An 18,834-nucleotide genomic window follows, 5' to 3' on the forward strand; every position below is an offset into this window, starting at 1 on the left:
CTCATATTCAAGCGCGCGCCTCTCTGACCGTTTTCTTAAGTGCGCTCGCTCCAACCTGACCACAACACCAGAGAGCGGCTGTCCTTTCTGCTACTACGTGCGGGTTAGCTATATATTCAGCGGCTCACGGGGAACCGTGGTAGGCCTAAGGCCGGTTGTGCAAAAATGGGAGCCTCTTCTAGTCTTCTGGACGAAACTAAAGCAAACTACATTAAAGGTAGGTATAAATGTGCACTTTCCCCGACACGCTGTTCGTCAAAAAACTTCATGTGTCCGTTCTCTGCACCGGATCTGTTTACAAGAGGCGAAAGGAAGTGTGAAAATATTGAGGAAATGTTTTATGAAGTATGCCGAGGGGATGAGAAAAGAGCGCATTTGAAAGTTTTGAGGTCGAAGGAACCAGTTTAACTACCGAGTCCTGTGAGACGATGAGCTAAAGACAGAAGACCAGGCGGGCAGGAATATATGACCGTGTTACTCACTGACATTATTGTCTAAAATTGTGTAATATCCTGTGTTTTGGGACATTTGGTCATTCATAGTGTGTTTATGTGTGGTAACTTGTAACATAATTGAGTTCTGCAACAAATAGTTCAGATATGTGAAGATGATCTTCAAAGAGTCCTTCATCTTTCAATCTCTGTCCTCCTCACTTCCTCTCTCTCTCTCTCCTCCCCACTCCCTCTCAGTCATCCCCACTTCCTCTCTGTCTCTCTCCCCCTTTCTCTCCCTGGCTCAAGTACAGGTCTCTAAGGGAGTAAACAGTCAAACAGATTCTACAGATGGGAAACACTGAGTTGTTTAGTGGGTCAGCCAACTCCTCTCCTCTGAATGTGTGTGTGACTGTGTGACTGTGTATGTGTGTGACTGTGTGACTGTGTGACTGTGTGTGTGTGTGTGTGTGTGTGACTGTGTGACTGTGTGACTGTGTGACTGTGTGTGTGACTGTGTGACTGAGTGACTGTGTGACTGTGTGTGTGACTGTGTGACTGTGTGTGTGTGTGACTGTGTGACTGTGTGTGTGTGTGTGACTGTGTGTGCGTGTGTGTGTGTATGTGTGTGTGTGTGTGTGTGTGTGTGAGAGAGAGAGAGAGAGAGACAGAGCAGGGTGATGGCTGCTGCTGCCATGGTGACCTCATCAGCCGTGTGACACTTTCCAGCCCAGCTGCAGTGTGTGTGTGAGAGCAGTGTTATGGATGTGTGTGTGTGTGTGTGTGAGAGAGAGAGCGAGAGCGAGAGAGAGGGAGAGAGAGGGAGAGAGAAAGGGAGATAGGGAGAGAGAGAGAGAGAGAGAGAGAGAGAGAGAGAGAGAGAGAGAGAGAGAGAGGGAGGGAGGGAGGGAGAGAGAGAGGGAGAGAGATAGGGAGAGAGAGAAACAGAGAGAGAGAGAGAGAGAGAGAGAGTGAGTGTGAGAGTGAGAGGGAGGGAGGGAGGGAGGGAGGGAGGGAGGGAGGGAGGGAGGGAGGGAGGGAGGGAGGGAGGGAGGGAGGGAGGGAGGGAGGGAGAGAGAGCATTTCCTGTGGCTTACATTCCTTATTGTGCAGCTGAAAGCTGGACAATACTTGTCTGGAGTTGTATGGTCTAAATTAGGGTTAGAATTTGTATTAGATTTGTATTAAATGCTGGGGTGAGGAGAAAGGGACCGGTGTTGTACTTGGGTTAGAAACCAGGTTCGGTGTTTGTTAGTTCTGATAGTTTTAGGGTTAGTGCGAGGGTTAGTGGTTCGAGAAAACTGGATTTTGAATGGGGCTAAATGATGTCCCCACAAGAATAGAAATACAAACCTGCGTGTGTATGTGTGTGCACTAAACATCCATCCTATCGACATCCTGATGTTAAGTAAACCCAAACCACAAATAGTCTTTTATGTCTGTTATCATCAGCCTCTGCTGGGATGGGAGGAAAAGAGATAGAGGGAGGAAGAGAGAGAGCTAAATGACTGAGGGAGAGGGAGGAAGAGAGAGAGCTAAATGACTGAGGGAGAGGAAGGAAGAGAGAGATACAGACAGATAGACGGAGAGAAGGGGGGGGGGGTTGAACATAAATCCACTTAGCTGGAAGGATCCTGAGAGATAAGAGTTAATGTGGTTATATACACGGTCCCATATCTGCACTAACTCTGCCCTCAAACACAGTGTGTGTGTCTATCTCTCTTCTCTATATTACTGCGTTTCTCTAAGTGGTCTTTACTCTGTATGTGTGTGTGTGTGTGTATATATGTGTGTATATATGTGTGTATATATGTGTGTATATATGTGTGTGTATTTCAGTGTTTCCCACACATAGACTAATTTGTGGTGCGCCACAGAATCAACACCAGCCACCACATAATGCGTTTCTTTATACTTCTACTACTATCTAAAAAGTACATCTAAAACACGCAGCGTATTGGTTCAGCTGTATTTCCTTTCCCTAGGGGGTAATTGATATGTGCGCTGCTTTGTGAGGCTTTTGTCCTGTACCCCCTTGTGGGGATCCTGTACGTTTGACTGTCTTGTTTGATGTGTCTTTTATAAAACATTTGAATAAATTGATAAATACTTATTTAAAAAAATAAAATTAACTAGTACCATAGCTAAGTCTAGGAAAGTTGAGGTTACTTTTCGCGAGGTACCTACGAACATGTCTTGATCTGCTAGACACGTGGGTTCCTTATCGTTCTTTTGGTGACCTGTCTCACAAGCCCTACTTACCCAACGTCATGGAGCCGACCAGCTTATTAGTTATTTAGCATATGCTACCTGCATATATGCAGAAATTGTTTACAATATTTTCAGGCTTCAACCAGTGCTGCTCAAGCATGAAGACAGGGTCAAGGAGAGAAAGAGGAGGACACCATCCAATATAGCTAATACATATATATTTTTTTTAAAGTTTGCCTTGTAATCTGTGGGAAACACTGTATTTATATGTGTGTGTGTATGTATGTGTGTGTGTCTAGGGCGTGCGGAGGCGGAGCTAAAGAACTTCAGTCCTCACTACCGACAGCAGGCCCTACAGGCCAGGGTGCAGCTGCTGCAGGAGGAAGCAGAGCCTCGCAGGGAGGGGCGGGGCCAGCTGCTGACTCCCAAGGTAAGGGGCGGGGCCATCTGCTGACTCCCAAGGTAAGGGGCGGGGCCAGCTGCTGACTCCCAAGGTAAGGGGCGGGGCCAGCTGCTGACTCCCAAGGTAAGGGGTGGGGCCACAGGCGTCCTCATGAAGACGCAGGAAGTAGTTAGTGTTCCATCAAGAGGCGTTTGTGGAGTTTTAATTGAGTTTTTTGGAGGGTCAAATGGCTGTTTTTTGTTGTTGTATGTTAGTTCTTGTTGAGCAGTCACAGTATAACCCTCTGTACCTGAGGCACTGGGGGATGGGATTGGTTCCGCGGTTAGAACATGTACAGCAGATTTATGGGTCACAGGTTCAAATTGCCCTTGTATAGGCCGAATGATACTACTCCGTTTTCACAAACACAGACTCGGGGAACGCCCTCTCCGAGCCCCCGGAGAGCTCTCCAAGCACCCCCTGATTATCCTGACTATCCATCCGCTAGTCCGTCACACCCCTTGGCTGTGATTGGTCCGCTATTGGTTCCACACACAAAGACGTCATGTGGCAGCGTTGCTCCACCTACTTTTCTGGCGGTGAATTCAGCACCCACAGCCTTTGGAGTTCTAGTATAATTCGGCCTTATGTCAGGTCAAAGACAAATCGGATAAAAAGGATAAATAGTGACATTTTGCTTATTGTGTGTTTGTGTGCATGGCGTGTGTGTGTGTGTGTGTGTGTGTGTGTAGGAGACGAGGGGCTCAGAGGAGTTGTTGTACCACAACAGTGTCAATTGCCATGATGACAGCAGGAAGTGGAAGGAGAGGTTTGTGGTCGTCAGGGGAAACCACACACTGGAACTCCACGACACCCTGGAGGTACCGAGGTGGTCGCTTATCTCTCTCTGCCAACATGTGCAATTATGAATACATTATGAAACAATGTTATGGATATCTTCTTTCCCTCCCTTCTCCTCTTCTCTGCTCTCCTCCCCCTCCTCCCCTCCCCCTCTCCCCCCCCCCCCTCTCCTCCCCCCCCCTCCCCCTCCAGAGCTTCAGCAGAGGGACCCCTGCCAGACACAGTCAGAGTTTAACAGGAGGGGAGGCGATGACCTCAGAGGACACATACTCTGCTCTGCTGGACAAGGCCTTTCCTGACCCCAACGGTGTGTGTGTGTGTGTGTGGCGGGGGGTGGGGGTGGGGGGTACTGAGGGGTGCAGCTGTTTCTAGTGTATCTAGTCCTGTGTGTGTGTGTGTGTGTGTGTGTATGGTGTGTGTGTAGGTGTGAAGGAAGAGACCCAGTCTGTGGTTCCTGCAGGATGGTTCCCTGTGTTCCTCTATCTCCCCTACAGTCCAGACATCTTCTTCTGCTTCAGACAGGAAGAGCAACAAGCCCACTTCCTGTCCATCCTAAACACCTGCATCAGACACCAGAACCTTGGTATGCCACACACACACGCACTCACAGAACCAGCTTGACAGTGAGTCATGCTGTCCTCTGCTGCCACATCCACTCTACAACGTTTTGCTGCATCATGTTGTTGTTCTCTGGTTGCCGTGGCAACTAGCCAATAATACAACTGCTCTCGGCCGGCTTCCTGACAGGAAATGACTTCACAGCCAGCGGTTAGCTGCTGGTTCAGTTTCAGTCTGTCCTCCTCCAACCCTGACCACACTTCCTCCACAGCTACACACGCTACAGTTCCTGCCCCAGCATACTGTCTCACAGCTCAACTGCTGAAACTCCTCAGCATCAATACCGCCCAACCGCACCAAGGAGGAGCTAGCTGTCCCGTGGTGCAGCTGGTTAAAGCAGCTAGCTGTCCAGTGGTGCAGCTGGTTAAAGCAGCTAGCTGTCCCGTGGTGCAGCTGGTTAAAGCAGTGTTTGTGAAATGTGATGACCCGAGCAAGATCGTGAGGAAGTGACACTGACGAGCCACACGACTGTTAGGGTTACACCTGCTGTTGAGTTAGGGTTACACCTGCTGTTGGGTTAGGGTTACACCTGCTGTTGAGTTAGGGTTACACCTGCTGTTGAGTTAGGGTTACACCTGCTGTTGAGTTAGGGTTACACCTGCTGTTGGGTTAGGGTTACACCTGCTGAAGAATAACAGCAACATACCCACATACAGTACAGTCTAGTGACTTACAGCCCACATACAGCACAGTCTAACGACTTACAGCCCACATACAGCACAGTCTAGGGACTTACAGCACACATACAGCACAGTCTAGCGACTTACAGCCCACATACAGCACAGTCTAGCGACTTACAGCCCACATACAGTACAGTCTAGCGACTTACAGCCCACATACAGTACAGTCTAGCGACTTACAGCCCACATACAGTTCAGTCTAGCGACTTACAGCCCAAGGGGGGGTCTTAAACCTGCAACCCGATGTGCAGTGCGAGGCTGTGTCCTTGGTGCTGTGCCCCCGGTGCTGTGCCCCCGGTGCTGTGCCCCCGGTGCTGTGACCCGGTGCTGTGACCCTGTCCCCAGGCTGGCGTGAGGGCCATAGAGGGGAGGTGCTGGCACTGCAGAGAGCCCTGCTCTTCTACAGGCAGGAGAAAAACCACTACGAGTGCTGGGAGCTGCAACTGGGCTCTGACCTGCAGGTACACACACACACACGCACACATACACACACACAGGGCTCTGACCTGCAGGTACACACACACACACACATTACTGTACAAACCGTGTGTGTGTATATATGTCTGTACATGTGTGTGTGTAGGTGCTGTCTAACCTGGTGATGGAGGAACTGCTCCCGTCCCTCCAGACTGACCTGCTGCCCAGACTGAGAGGCAGGAGGAGGCTGTGGACGGCTGTGAGTCTCACATACCCACACACACACACGTATACACACATACGTATACACACATACGTAAACACTTTGGATGAACCCATCAGTCAGTGGAGGCGATGTAACGCTGCTGTTTGGCGCCCTCTGCAGGTAGTGCAGGCAGCGTACCAATTGGTCCAGGAGCAGCTAGCGCCGGAGCTAGAGGCCCTGAAGGAGGAGTGTCGCCAAACTGCCTCGGCCAATCAGACGCTCATACGCTCCGACCTGGACCAGATCCTAGCCTCGCGAGCCTTCTTACAGGACAAGTTGTCAGGTAACCCACACACAAACACACACACACACGGTCACAGAGTGTTCCCAGTGTGTGTGTTAACAGTGTTTGTGTGTGTCCAGAGTGTGTGTGTGTTCAAGCGGAGCGTGTGTGTAGCACCAGTGTGGCCCCCTGCCTGCCGTCCCTCATGGAAGAGGTGAGGGGGGGCGTCAGGGGGGGCCTGCTGGCCCTGCGGCGCCACCTGGAGGAGGGGATGACCTCCGCATGCCTCGCACTGGGAGAGGGGGCGCAGGGGGGGCTGGAGCAGGTCACCATGGTGAGTGGAGAGAGGGAGGGGGGACGACGAGATGAGGCAGTGCCTCCTCTTCCTTTCTGTTCCTCTTACCCCCTCCTCTCCTCCCTTCCCCTCCCCTCCTCTCCTCCCCTCCTGTCCTCCCTTCCCCTCTCCCCTCCCCCCCTCCTCTCCCTTCCCCTCCCCCCCTCCTCTCCCCTCTCCTCCCCTCCCCCCTCCTCTCCCCTCCCCCTCTCCTCTCCCCTCCCCTCCCCTCTCCTCTCCTCTCCTCTCCTCTCCTCTCCTCTCCTCTCCTCTCCTCTCCTCTCCTCTCCTCTCCTCTCCCCTCCCCTCCCCCCTCCTCTCCCCTCCTCTCCTCTCCCCTCCCCTCCTCTCCCCCCTCCCCTCACCCTCTCCTCTCCCCTCCCCTCCCCTCCAGGTTGTGTCTCCCCTCTCCTCTGCCAGTCTGGAGCACTGCTACCAGCCGGTGGAGCAGCTGAGGGAGAAGCTTCAAGACCTCCGCCAGAGATTCAGATACTCTGACTGCCAGCGGCTCATCCACACCACGCAGATAGACATGCAGCAGGTCTGTCCACGCACAGACAGATAGACATGCAGCAGGTCTGTCCACGCACAGACAGATAGACATGCAGCAGGTCTGTCCACGCACAGACAGATAGACATGCAGCAGGTCTGTCCACGCACAGACAGATAGACATGCAGCAGGTCTGTCCACACACAGACAGATAGACATGCAGCAGGTCTGTCCACGCACAGACAGATAGACATGCAGCAGGTCTGTCCACGCACAGACAGATAGACATGCAGCAGGTCTGTCCACGCACAGACAGATAGACATGCAGCAGGTCTGTCCACGCACAGACAGATAGACATGCAGCAGGTCTGTCCACGCACAGACAGATAGACATGCAGCAGGTCTGTCCACGCACAGACAGATAGACATGCAGATAGACACACAGACTGACAAGCAGAAAGTCTGGAAAAATGGTTTTCATTTAGTCATTCTCTCTGTGTGTATATTTATATACGTGTGTGTGTGTAGCTGATGGAAAGTGCTGTTCACACCTTTGAGCTACTGGTCCAGTCAGAGCCACCAGCTCAGTGGAGCTCTACTGTAGAGAAGATCAAGCTACGCGTGCTCAAGGTGTACACACACACACACTATATATTTTATAATATATACAGCCAACCTGTGTCTGAAGTGTGCTGTCCTAGCAATTGACGTGTGTTGTGTTGTCACGGTGACAGCTGTATGACCATGACAGCCGCTTGGTTCTGAAGAGGATCCTAAAGGAAGCTCTGACTGACATCACACTTCCTGTCCTACGCAGGAACTTGGCGCCCACCTGTAAACCTGTATGTGAAAACCCTCTCTTCTTGCTCCATCATCATGTGTCTGATGCGCTGAGTTCGTGTTGTGGTTGTTGATGATGGATCATTGGTGTGTCGTGGTTACAGGAGCTGCAGAAGTTTGAGCAGTTTATCTTTGCTGACTACAGCCAGCTCATCCAGGTGGAGAACGAGTATGAAGACCTTCTACTCTGCCTGATCACCAAGGAGATCAACAAGGGTACCCTCCCTCCCTCCCTCCCCCCCCCCTCCCTCCCTCCTCATGCCTGTCTGTCTGAATGTCTCTCTCTCTCCTTCAGTGATGCAGGCAGCAGCCAGTGAGAAGAACAACCATCTCCAGGTGGACAGTTCCAACCAAGCCACCAGTCAGACCAGCTTGTCTTTCTACCCTGACCCTGGCCTTGACCCTGACCCCAACCCTGACCCCAGTCCAAACCCTAGTCTTGACCCCAAACCTGACCCCAACCTCGGTTCAAAACCCCTACTTGACCCTGGCCCTGACCCTATCCCTGACCCCAGTCCTATCCCTGACCCTAATCTTGACCTCAGCCCTGACCCAAATCCTATCCCTGACCCCAGTCCTATCCCTGACCCTAATCCTGACCCAAGTCCAAATTCTGACCCTAGTCCTAATCCTGACCCTAGTCTTGGCCTCAGCCCTGACCCAAGTCCTAATCCTGACCCTAGTTTTGACCTCAGCCCTGACCCAAGTCCTAATCCTGACCTTGACGCTAGTTTTGACCCTAGTCCTGATCCTGTCTCTATCTCTTCCTGTCCTCAACCCACCTCTGACCTCCAGCCTGCCTCTCTCAAGTCTGAGGAGATGTCTGACCCCAGCCCCTCCCCTGCCTCCCCCCCAGCCCCCCTCCCTGAGTTCTCACCTCAGGACCAGATTCCAGCAGCTCCCTCTGCTGTGGGAGAGACACGCACAGGATGTGAGGTCATCGCTACAGGATGTGATGTAATTCCCACAGGATGTAATGTCATTGACATAGTGACTGACAGTCTTGCTTCTCTGTCTGCCACTGCTCCCCCTACTGGCCAGAGACAAGCTACTGACAGAGCAGTGTACCTTAACCCTCCTAAAGCACACCCTGAAACACGACACAGTGATATGATCCAAGATGCCATCCCCATAAGTGACAGTGGTGTGGTCTATGATACCACGCCCATGAGTGACAGTGGTACGGTCCCATCAGACACCCCCATGAGTGACAGTGGTACGGTCCCATCAGACACCCCCATAAGTGACAGTGGTACGGTCCCATCAGACACCCCCATGAGTGACAGTGGTACGGTCCCATCAGACACCCCCATGAGTGACAGTGGTACGGTCCCATCAGACACCCCCATGAGTGACAGTGGTACGGTCCCATCAGACACCCCCATGAGTGACAGTGGTACGCTCCCATCTGACACCCCCATGAGTGATAATGGTACAGTCCAAGATACTACCCCCACAAGTGAAAGTGGTACGGTCAAATCTGAAACCCCCATGAGTGATAGTGATGCAGTCCAAGAAACCACCCCTATGAGTGAAAGTGGTACATTCCATTCTGAATTCCCCATGAGTAATAGTGGTACGGTCCAATCAGGAGAGACCGGTGCTGAGGGGGAGGAGCCTTCCTCCCCATTGGACAGTATCAAGCAGATCAGAGAGCTGGTAGTGGAGGTGATAGAGGTGGAGGACCTGGTGTACAGGCGTCCCCAAGGCAACGACACAGAATGACCCGGCTTTGTCATGGCAATTACACAGACTCAACCCACAGCGTTGTTCACCGCCTGTCTTGGCCAAGACATCTGGTCTGAAAAACTTTCATGTTATCTTTAACCATCAACGTAACAAATGTACAATATATATATATATAAAATAAAAAATACTTCACAACAGTAAAACCCCTCCTTACTGACGTCATTTTTGTTCCGTAATAAAAAATTATTAATAAAGTTCTCAGTGAAAACACAAGGTGTCATGGCAACGACCGGATGACATGGAGTCTGATGTTTTATTAAGACATGAAGCCCTCATATAGAAAAAAACAGCTTCTATCTGACAGCTTATTAGATACTAATGAAACATGCAGAAATGTTCAATAACAAACTAAATACATCAAGCAGTAGTAGAGAAACACATCATAACCAAACACTTCCTGGTGAAAGGCCTCAGTGCAGTTGTAGTTCTAGGGGTGCAGTGATGTGGTAAATTGTAGTTTTTTTAAGATGGTTGTTAAGGATCAGGCGTGTCCCTGAATAAAGATGTCCTGTTTGAGAGTAGAAGTGAATATTTTCATACATCCACCGTCCTGAAGACACAGTTCCTCCACAAGACCACCGAGGAGGCGGAACTTACAACCTTCTAGAACAGTATCATCCTCTTAATCACACACTCCAACATAATCACTCCTCACCCACCACCTCCCTCCTCCAGCACACCATACAACTTCCCCTCCCCCCTCTCTTTCTCCCCCTCCCCCCTCTCTTTCTCCCCCTCCCCTCCCCCCCTCTCTTTCTCCCCCTCCCCCCTCCTCACTACAGGAGTCTCTCTACTGTATCTATGAAGGAAGCTGCTCAGCAGTACAGTAGAGCAATGCTTTCTCTCTCACACATGCACACACACTCTCGCCTTCACACACACACACTCTCATACCAAACACTTTCACCTGACATGCAATACTGTCAGATGATCAGCTTCACCGTGTTAGCTACACAGGGTAACTAGTCTACTTGGTTATATACACAATCACAACCATAATGTGTTCATTTAGCAACCTATCGATGGGCAGTCAACCACTGAGCTACACCCATGCCCCAATGACTAGTCCTCCTAGGTAGTATAAATATAACTAGTCTTACGACCAGTAAGGTGGTCATCTGTTACAGCATAAAGAGTAGACTTGACTTCTGTTAGGAAATCCCATGGTTGGTTAGCAAAACGTTCCTGTTTTCCAACCCTGTTTTAGTTCACAGCATTAAAGGTGGAGTGCGTGCATGGAAACCTTTCTGAGTGTGTGTTGGCCTGCATGTGTGTGTGTGTGTGTGTGTGTGTATGCATGCTTGTGTGTGTGTGTGTGGTGGCATGCCTGCTTGAGTGTGTGAACGTGTGTGTGTGTGTGTGTTCATCTAGAATTGTTGTATTGGTAGTAGAACTGTTCGTCGGGTCTAAAACCGTAGGCCGTTGCTGGTCGCCCTGGAGACGAGGTTGACTGGTCAAATCCACCAGCATCACTGGACAGACAGACACACACAGGAACACACACACACACAGGAACACACACACAGGAACACACACACACACACACAGGAACACACACACACACACAGGAACACACACACACACAGGAACACACACAAGTGGTCAAGGACATTTATAAAAACGTAATCAGAAAGAAAGCGAGAAGACGAGGATAGAGGAGAGGAGGGGAACTCACCCTGAGTGTGAGTCTCCATTCTGGTCGTGGAGACTGAAGAAGTCGGGACTAACTGTCCCATCAGCAGGAGTGATCCCATCTACACACACACACACACACACAGTGTTTTATCTATGACACTATCTATTAGTTATTAGTTTTGTATTATTACTACAGATATTGTACTCTAGAGACAAGCAATTGTGTGTGTGATAGAGAGAGACAGACAGACAGACAGAGAGGTACAGGTGTAGGCAGTACCTGTGCTGTAGGAGAGAGAGAGAGATGGAGGTAGAGGAGCTACAGTGCCTGTGCTGTAGGAGAGAGAGATGGAGGTAGAGGAGGTACAGTACCTGTGCTGTAGGAGAGAGAGAGAGATGGAGGTAGAGGAGGTACAGTACCTGTGCTGTAGGAGAGAGAGATGGAGGTAGAGTGCCTGTGCTGTAGGAGAGAGAGAGATGGAAGTACAGTACCTGTGTTGTAGAAGAGGTCGGGGGGGTCCAGGTGAGACTCGTCTCCGTGCTGCGCTGGCTCCCCCTCCTGCCGGCTCTCCACCATCTCCAGCCACTGGGCGTTATGCCAGCGGAACTTCTCACTCTGGATCTTACTGCCCCACTCTGCATCGTACTCCTGTACACACACACACACAGTATACCCATGTGTGTGACAGACAGACCCATGTGTGTGTGTGTGTGTGTGTATCTCTGTCAGTGTCTGTGTACATATGTGAGGGTGTGAGGGTGTGTGTGTGTGTGTGTGTGTGAGTGTGTGTGTGTGTGTTACTCACAGCAATGATGTCCAGAGTGTTGTCACACACCTTCCTGATCTCGGTGTTCTTATCGTGCATCAGGTCTATCAGGTAGGCGGGCGCCTCTACAGGGGCGGAGCTAAGGAACGTCACCATGACTACCAGGTGGGTGGGGTCATTGTCATACACACCCCTTCCTGGGATATGAGAACCTTGAAAAGGCACTCGCACACCACAAATGTCTTTAAAGGTTAATGATACAGCACAACCACAGTCCCATCACCACACCTGTCACCATGAACAGAAGTTCTGGGAATGGTGCCTGTCCCTTTAAGGATACGGGTATGTTTGATGATGACATCACGCGTGGCCTGATGGAACACCATCTGGTAGAAGACGTACACAATCTGGCACACAAACTCATCATCCTCTTGCTGGGCTGTAAATAAGAAGCAGACGTGAGCAGGAAGTAAACAGGAAGCAGGAAGTGAACAGGAAGCACACACAACCTGGTGCATATGTGGGCTATGAAAGAACTATGTTGTGTCTTGTGTGTGAGTGTGTGTGTTCCAGACCGTTGAGCAGTTGGATGATGGCAGGGATGATTCCAGACTTGGCCAGCATGGAGGCACAGGAGTCGTCCATAGAGACCGTCCCAATCATTATCACCACCTCCAGGATGAGATCATCTTCTGCTGAGCCTGCAAACACACACAGTGATCAGAGGCCATCCTATATTGCCTAGTAATAGCATCTATGCACTGAGTCAACCGTCATCTTGTAAACAAACACAACCCCCCCCCCTCTCTCTCTCTCTCCTGGTGTGTACCTGGCTTGAGGCCTCTCTCTCTCTCCTGGTGTGTACCTGGCTTGAGGCCTCTCTCTCTCTCTCCTGGTGTGTACCTGGCTTGAGGCCTCTCTCTCTCTCTCTCTCTCCTGGTGTGTACCTGGCTTGAGGCCTCTCTCTCTCTCCTGGTGTGTACCTGGCTTGAGGCCTCTCTCTCTCTCTCCTGGTGTGTACCTGGCTTGAGGCCTCTCTCTCTCTCTCTCTCTCCTGGTGTGTACCTGGCTTGAGGCCTCTCTCTCTCTCTCCTGGTGTGTACCTGGCTTGAGGCCTCTCTCTCTCTCTCTCTCTCTCTCTCCTGGTGTGTACCTGGCTTGAGGCCTCTCTCTCCTGGTGTGTACCTGGCTTGAGGCCTCTCTCTCTCTCTCCTGGTGTGTACCTGGCTTGAGGCCTCTCTCTCTCTCTCTCTCTCTCTCCTGGTGTGTACCTGGCTTGAGGCCTCTCTCTCTCTCTCCTGGTGTGTACCTGGCTTGAGGCCTCTCTCTCTCTCTCTCTCTCTCTCTCCTGGTGTGTACCTGGCTTGAGGCCTCTCTCTCTCTCTCTCTCTCTCTCTCCTGGTGTGTACCTGGCTTGAGGCCTCTCTCTCTCTCTCTCTCTCTCTCTCTCCTGGTGTGTACCTGGCTTGAGGCCTCTCTCTCCTGGTGTGTACCTGGCTTGAGGCCTCTCTCTCTCTCTCCTGGTGTGTACCTGGCTTGAGGCCTCTCTCTCTCTCTCTCTCTCTCTCCTGGTGTGTACCTGGCTTGAGGCCTCTCTCTCTCTCTCCTGGTGTGTACCTGGCTTGAGGCCTCTCTCTCTCTCTCTCTCTCTCTCCTGGTGTGTACCTGGCTTGAGGCCTCTCTCTCTCTCTCCTGGTGTGTACCTGGCTTGAGGCCTCTCTCTCTCTCTCTCTCCTGGTGTGTACCTGGCTTGAGGCCTCTCTCTCTCTCTCTCTCTCTCTCTCCTGGTGTGTACCTGGCTTGAGGCCTCTCTCTCTCTCTCCTGGTGTGTACCTGGCTTGAGGCCTCTCTCTCTCTCTCTCTCTCTCTCTCTCTCTCTCCTGGTGTGTACCTGGCTTGAGGCCTCTCTCTCTCTCTCTCTCTCTCTCTCCTGGTGTGTACCTGGCTTGAGGCCTCTCTCTCTCTCTCTCTCTCTCTCTCTCCTGGTGTGTACCTGGCTTGAGGCCTCTCTCTCTCTCTCTCTCCTGGTGTGTACCTGGCTTGAGGCCTCTCTCTCTCTCCTGGTGTGTACCTGGCTTGAGGCCTCTCTCTCTCTCCTGGTGTGTACCTGGCTTGAGGCGGTCCTTGAGGTAGGGCACCAGGTTGTACTCCCTCAGTACCAGCTCCCAGTCCAGGTCAGGGATGGTCAGGTTAGCCAGCGTCCCCAAACACTCCATCACAAACTCCTCCTCCCCCTCCACTCTGATCTGGGCTGCCAGATCCCCCACATAGTCCTGCACACACACAAAAAAAGGTTGGAAAAATATATATCTTAACGGTTTAGGAAAAAGTTTTGAAAGAGAAGTTACACTTTTGGGGGGGGGGGGGGGGGGGGGGATGAACAGTTAAAAATATATGTAAAAAAAAAAAATGTAAGGTCGAAAAAAGAAAAAAAAAATTACGGTTGAAAACGTATTTTTTTAAGGTCCAGGGGCAGGACTTACTATGAAGAGGTGTTTGGATGGCCCCTCGTGCTGGGAGATGTTCCTGATCATCTTCATCAGCAGAGAGTCCTTCAGCTTCAGAGCTCTCTTCATCAGCAGCTTCAGCCCGTTACCTGACACACACACACACACACAGGACAGAATGTTTAGCAGGCCAATGGACACTTTGCACAACTTCATACCTGCGTGTATCCGTGTGTGTGGTGCATGTGTGTGTGTGTCTCACCTTCACACATGAGCTGTGCGTTCCTCTTGTTGGCTGCCAGGTTGATGCAGAAGGAGACGAGCTCAGCATGGACGCCATCCTCCTCATGCTCACACAGCATCCTCATCAGCTGTAGCACAGCTAGCCGTTAGCACCGAGCATACATGCTAGCACCACTAGCATCCTCATCAGCTACAGCACAGCTAGCCGTTAGCACCGAGCATACATGCTAGCACCACTAGCATTTAGCTCAAGCTACATGTCCACCTTCATCCTTACCACTACCTGAATGTAGCATTAGCTACAGGCTTACCACCACTAGCATTTCCCTACCCCCCTTAAGAATTGGCATTGGTTGAAAATACACTTTTAATGTTTATAGAGTATGCTGTTGTGTGTGTGTGTGTGTGTGTGTGTGTGTGTGTGTGTGTGTGTGTGAGAGAGAGAGAGAGAGAGAGAGAGACAGACCTTGGGAATGCAGTCCGTGTGGAAGAACATGGGTTTGAAGTTGTCGTCTATACTGATGTGGTAGAGGATGCACATAGCCACCTGCTTGTTGCTCTTATCATCTGGGGAACACACACACCCACACATACACACACACAAGTATACACGCCATACACACCCCCTGAGTTAACACACAGACCACAAACCCATTTCTAAACATTCATGCAGTTGTGTTACCTTGCAGGCTAGTGAACATAGGCAGCAGGCGCACACACACTTCAGTGCCCACCCTCACACACATGAACACACGCACACATGAACATGCTGGGTACCTAGCAGGCTGGTGAGTTTGGGCAGCAGGCCTGTCTCCACCATCCTGGAGCGAAGCCCTCTGTCGAAAGACAGGTTGAGCAGCAGGCGCAGGGTCAGGTTCAACAGGTCCTCGTGGTCACATGGTACCAGCCGGGCCAATCGCTCCACGGTATCCACCTCCGCCTGACAACCAGCCAATCGGGAGGCAGGATGTGTCAATGGACTGAGTGAGTGGTGCAGATGGAGACGGCGTTTCATCTACTCCAACTCTTCTCACATCCTTCCACCTTGCCCCATTTCTCCACCTCCCTCCCTCCATCTCCCCTAACCCCCCTCCTCTCTCTCACCATGTCGTTCTTGTTCTCCATGAAGATGCTGAGCTTCTTCAGGAAGGACACCACCAGCACCAGCAGCTCCTCGTCCTCCCTCTGCAGCACCTTCACCAGCAGGTGCACCATGTTCTTGTTCCTCATCTTCAGCTCTGTGCGCGTGTCCTCGGCCAGGTTCAGCAGCAGGTACAGTGAGACTGGGGGGAGGGGGATCCAACACCAGGAGGATGATCCAACCAGTCCAGGTCAGCAGGTGTTGGTGTGATCAGGTGACTAGTAAGGTTAAGTGGTTGCCGGGTTACCTCTGAGCAGCTGTTCCTGTTTGTGCAGGAGCCCCTGGTACTTCTTGTTGGTCTTGTCCAGCTCCTTCCTGGCAGCACTGCTCTCTGGGTCCTCCTCACGTAACATAGGTCAAGGACACGTATGACCTTTGCATGCTCACCAACCGACCGCGCGCATGTGTGTATGTAGCCGTCTCTTTAATTTAATTTAAGTGTTTAGGAGATCCATCATAATCAACCGACTAGTCAGCCAATCTAAGACAGTTAATTGATCAATCTTTCAGAAAATCAATCCTGATCAATCACTCAAAATCAATCAATTACTCAAAATCAACCATCTAATCAATCAATCAACTACTCATAAGGAACCAACTAATCAATCAGTTAGAATCAACATATCAATCGCCCCCCCCTTCCCCTGGTCCTCCAGTGGAGGATATAGGCCTTGTTCTTCTTCTGCAGTTCTTCCTGCCAGATGTCGTATCTCTTGAGCTCATGGTCGATGATGTTCATGCACAGAGCTCCTATCTTGTAGTGCGTCACCAGGCCGTGGAACTGGGAGAAGCTGACACACACACACCACAGTGAGGAGTGTGTGTGTGTGTGTGCCTGTATAGTGTGTGTGTGTGTGCCTGTATAGTGTGTGTGTGTGTATAGTGTGTGTGTGCTTACCTGGAGAAGCAGAAGAACACATAAATGATGGTGGTGGCCAGATCCACACTCTGCTTCCAGTCCTCCCTCAGAACCCTGGCCAGAGCTCCTAGAGCCGTCTCTACACACACACACACACACCATACACACACCATCACTAATCCACCCTGACCTACAGTAAGTACTGATGGTCCCCTACAGGATATGACATCACAGCGGCAGGATGTTACCGTTGTGCAGCAGCTCCTCCAGGTTTTCAGGGTTGCGGGCCAGCTGCAGCAGCAGCCTGGATCCTCTCAGCTTGTCCTCCAGGTCCTCGTACAGCATCTCCACGTACTGCTCCACCTGACTGATACTGGCCTCCTCCTTCAGCTACACACACACACACACACATAAATATATACACACAGACACACACACAAGAAGATGAGCTCAGCATCTACAGTTGTTCAGGAAACCCTCTCTCCCTCACACACCCCTCCACACACATCCCATCATCAGTTCTAACTCACCTCCATCCCATCATCAGTTCTAACTCACCTCCATCCCATCGAAGGGCGTCAGGTCCCTGGGCTTCACCTCCTTCTGCTCCTTCTGCTCTGGTGCTGAGACACACACACACACAGGACACAAGCAGACAGTCAGGGGGAACCTTGTCTCTAGCCACAGGGTTGGGGGGAGCAGAGACGCAGGCGCTCACCTGTCCCAGAGCACTTCCTGTTCTGCAGGTAGAACAGCAGCTGCTCCACCTCTGCCAGCCTGGAGGAGGGGAGGAGCCTGCTCTCCTCCACCACCTTCCTGGCCAGCGAGGAGAGGTCTGTGGAGGAGCTCAGGCTCCTCAGGCGGATACTGGAGAGAAGGAAGGGGGGGAGGGGTGAGAGGAGGAGGGGGGAGAGGAGGGGGCGGAGGGGGAAGGGAGAGGGGGAGGGAGGAGAGGTGGAGGTGGTGGTGGTGGGAGAGAAGGAGGGATGTGGAGGGGTTAGTGGAGGGAGGAGGGAGAGAAGGTGTGGGGGGAGGAGGAGAAAGAGAGAGGAGGGAAAGAGGGAGATTAAGGTAAGTAGGGATATACCTTTTGATTCCTGTGGAGTTCAACACTCGGGCAAAGAAAATGTATGCACTTGTGTGTGCAAATGCAAGTCTAATAAAGACAGCACAGTTTTAGAGTTTAAATATTTGGTGAATCTCCGTGCTCACATCTTCTGACCCTCCTTGCGGTCACCCAGCACTTCGTCTCCGGTCTCGCCAAGGACGCTCGCCTCCACCTCATACTGAACCACCAACGCCTTCTCCGTAGGGTGAACTTCCACGTTCCCGCACCGCACTTTGCTGTACCCGGGTCAAAACATATGGTCACCGGTGTTTAAGGTAGCTAATTAGGCTGTTGTAATTAGCAACGATAGCTAACTAGCTAGATACGACTAGTATGTGGGTCAGATGGCTGAGCGGTTAGGGAGTCGGGCTATTAATCAGAAGGTTGTTGGTTCGATTCCCGGCCGTGCAAATGACGTTGCGTGATTACTTGCCTCGGGGAGAATGCCAGGGAGAATGTCCCTGTACGCTCTGGATAAGAGCGTCTGCTAATTGACTATAAATGTAAAGGTGATCGCTAATCACGCCCTCTGTGAGTCAACTCTTTGTGGATGTTGCTGTTTTTCAAAGATCCAGTTAAGAAAGTACTCTCCTACAAAATCAATAAACATGCTATTTGGCTTGCTTTACTACGTTGGTCACTACAATACTTATCTAGCTAGCTAGCGTACGGGAGGTTAATACTACTCAAAGCTCTGCAGTCCCAAACGTAGCACTGACACTGCAGGCAAAATCTAACCAGATTCATTGTTGCTAGTTAGCTAGTCAGGCTAGCTGTTTGCTACTGTAGCTAAACTGGCTGAGATTGAAAGCGGATCTGTCACTTTGCTTTACCAACCGTTTTAGATACCGTGCATCCTCCGATTGCATCTTGTGCGGGTCATATGAAACCGAGACCGGTGTAGGTGTGCCGGTGTCGCTGTAAATCACGAGGGGCAGTCCTGTGCGCGACGTGGTTGACGCCCGAGCAGTTGCTATGATGACTGCTGGCCTAGCATTACCTCTCTCTCCGGGCGGAGTAGACAGGACTGGTTGCCGGTGCGTGAAAAACGCCATCTAGCTGCAGACTACTGTTATATTTGGTCTGTTCTACTAGTTTAGTATTGAGAAAATCATTAAGTAAACAATTTGAGA

The 18,834-nt window shown here is 51.2% G+C and overlaps 2 protein-coding genes across 5 annotated transcripts; one reads left to right on the forward strand and one right to left on the reverse strand.

Annotated features, from left to right (window-relative positions):
• Positions 1-23: 23 nt before the first annotated feature.
• Positions 24-9,644, forward strand: LOC146272119 (protein Niban 1-like). Of its 4 annotated transcripts, XM_084707810.1 has the most exons (15): positions 24-217; positions 2,942-3,072; positions 3,456-3,623; positions 3,777-3,905; positions 4,078-4,192; positions 4,310-4,468; positions 5,529-5,644; positions 5,767-5,859; positions 5,986-6,148; positions 6,229-6,422; positions 6,817-6,963; positions 7,441-7,542; positions 7,647-7,754; positions 7,857-7,968; positions 8,048-9,644. In XM_084707810.1, exons 1-15 carry the CDS (start codon positions 166-168, stop codon positions 9,475-9,477), a joined length of 3,219 nt encoding a protein of 1,072 aa, XP_084563936.1. In that variant the 5' UTR covers positions 24-165; the 3' UTR covers positions 9,478-9,644. The 4 variants fall into 4 exon arrangements, with proteins under 4 accessions (XP_084563936.1, XP_084563938.1, XP_084563939.1 ...); XM_084707812.1 differs by lacking the exon at positions 4,310-4,468; XM_084707813.1 differs by lacking the exon at positions 3,456-3,623.
• Positions 9,645-10,263: 619 nt separating this feature from the next.
• On the reverse strand, positions 10,264-18,742 carry LOC146272120 (kinesin-associated protein 3-like). The gene is made up of 20 exons (XM_084707815.1): positions 18,539-18,742; positions 17,806-17,937; positions 17,312-17,460; positions 17,152-17,216; positions 16,842-16,983; positions 16,633-16,732; positions 16,401-16,525; positions 15,982-16,080; positions 15,698-15,876; positions 15,371-15,533; positions 15,060-15,160; positions 14,613-14,721; positions 14,387-14,499; positions 14,011-14,176; positions 12,479-12,604; positions 12,244-12,342; positions 11,943-12,028; positions 11,629-11,785; positions 11,177-11,255; positions 10,264-10,973 (listed from the first exon to the last, which is right to left on the reverse strand). Exons 1-20 carry the CDS (start codon positions 18,568-18,570, stop codon positions 10,865-10,867), a joined length of 2,331 nt encoding a protein of 776 aa, XP_084563941.1. The 5' UTR covers positions 18,571-18,742; the 3' UTR covers positions 10,264-10,864.
• Positions 18,743-18,834: the final 92 nt, after the last annotated feature.

This window comes from Hypomesus nipponensis, chromosome 10 (assembly GCF_054491055.1).
Source record: "Hypomesus nipponensis isolate SF chromosome 10, ASM5449105v1, whole genome shotgun sequence".
Lineage (NCBI taxonomy): Eukaryota > Metazoa > Chordata > Actinopteri > Osmeriformes > Osmeridae > Hypomesus > Hypomesus nipponensis.

What these genes read in the sequence shown, in the direction of transcription:
- LOC146272120 (XM_084707815.1), bottom strand. Translation starts at nt 18,570, where the DNA reads ATGCAATCGGAGGATGCACGGTATCTAAAACG. An exon ending in GTGTTCTTCTGCTTCTCCAG is followed by an intron (nt 16,526 to 16,632) that starts GTAAGCACACAC and finishes TGTGTGTGTCAG; the next exon opens with CTTCTCCCAGTTCCACGGCC. An exon ending in TGGAGAACAAGAACGACATG is followed by an intron (nt 15,534 to 15,697) that starts GTGAGAGAGAGG and finishes GCTGGTTGTCAG; the next exon opens with GCGGAGGTGGATACCGTGGA.
- LOC146272119 (XM_084707810.1), top strand. Translation starts at nt 166, where the DNA reads ATGGGAGCCTCTTCTAGTCTTCTGGACGAAACTAAAGCAAACTACATT. An exon ending in AACTCCACGACACCCTGGAG is followed by an intron (nt 3,906 to 4,077) that starts GTACCGAGGTGG and finishes CTCCCCCTCCAG; the next exon opens with AGCTTCAGCAGAGGGACCCC. An exon ending in CATCAGACACCAGAACCTTG is followed by an intron (nt 4,469 to 5,528) that starts GTATGCCACACA and finishes CCCTGTCCCCAG; the next exon opens with GCTGGCGTGAGGGCCATAGA.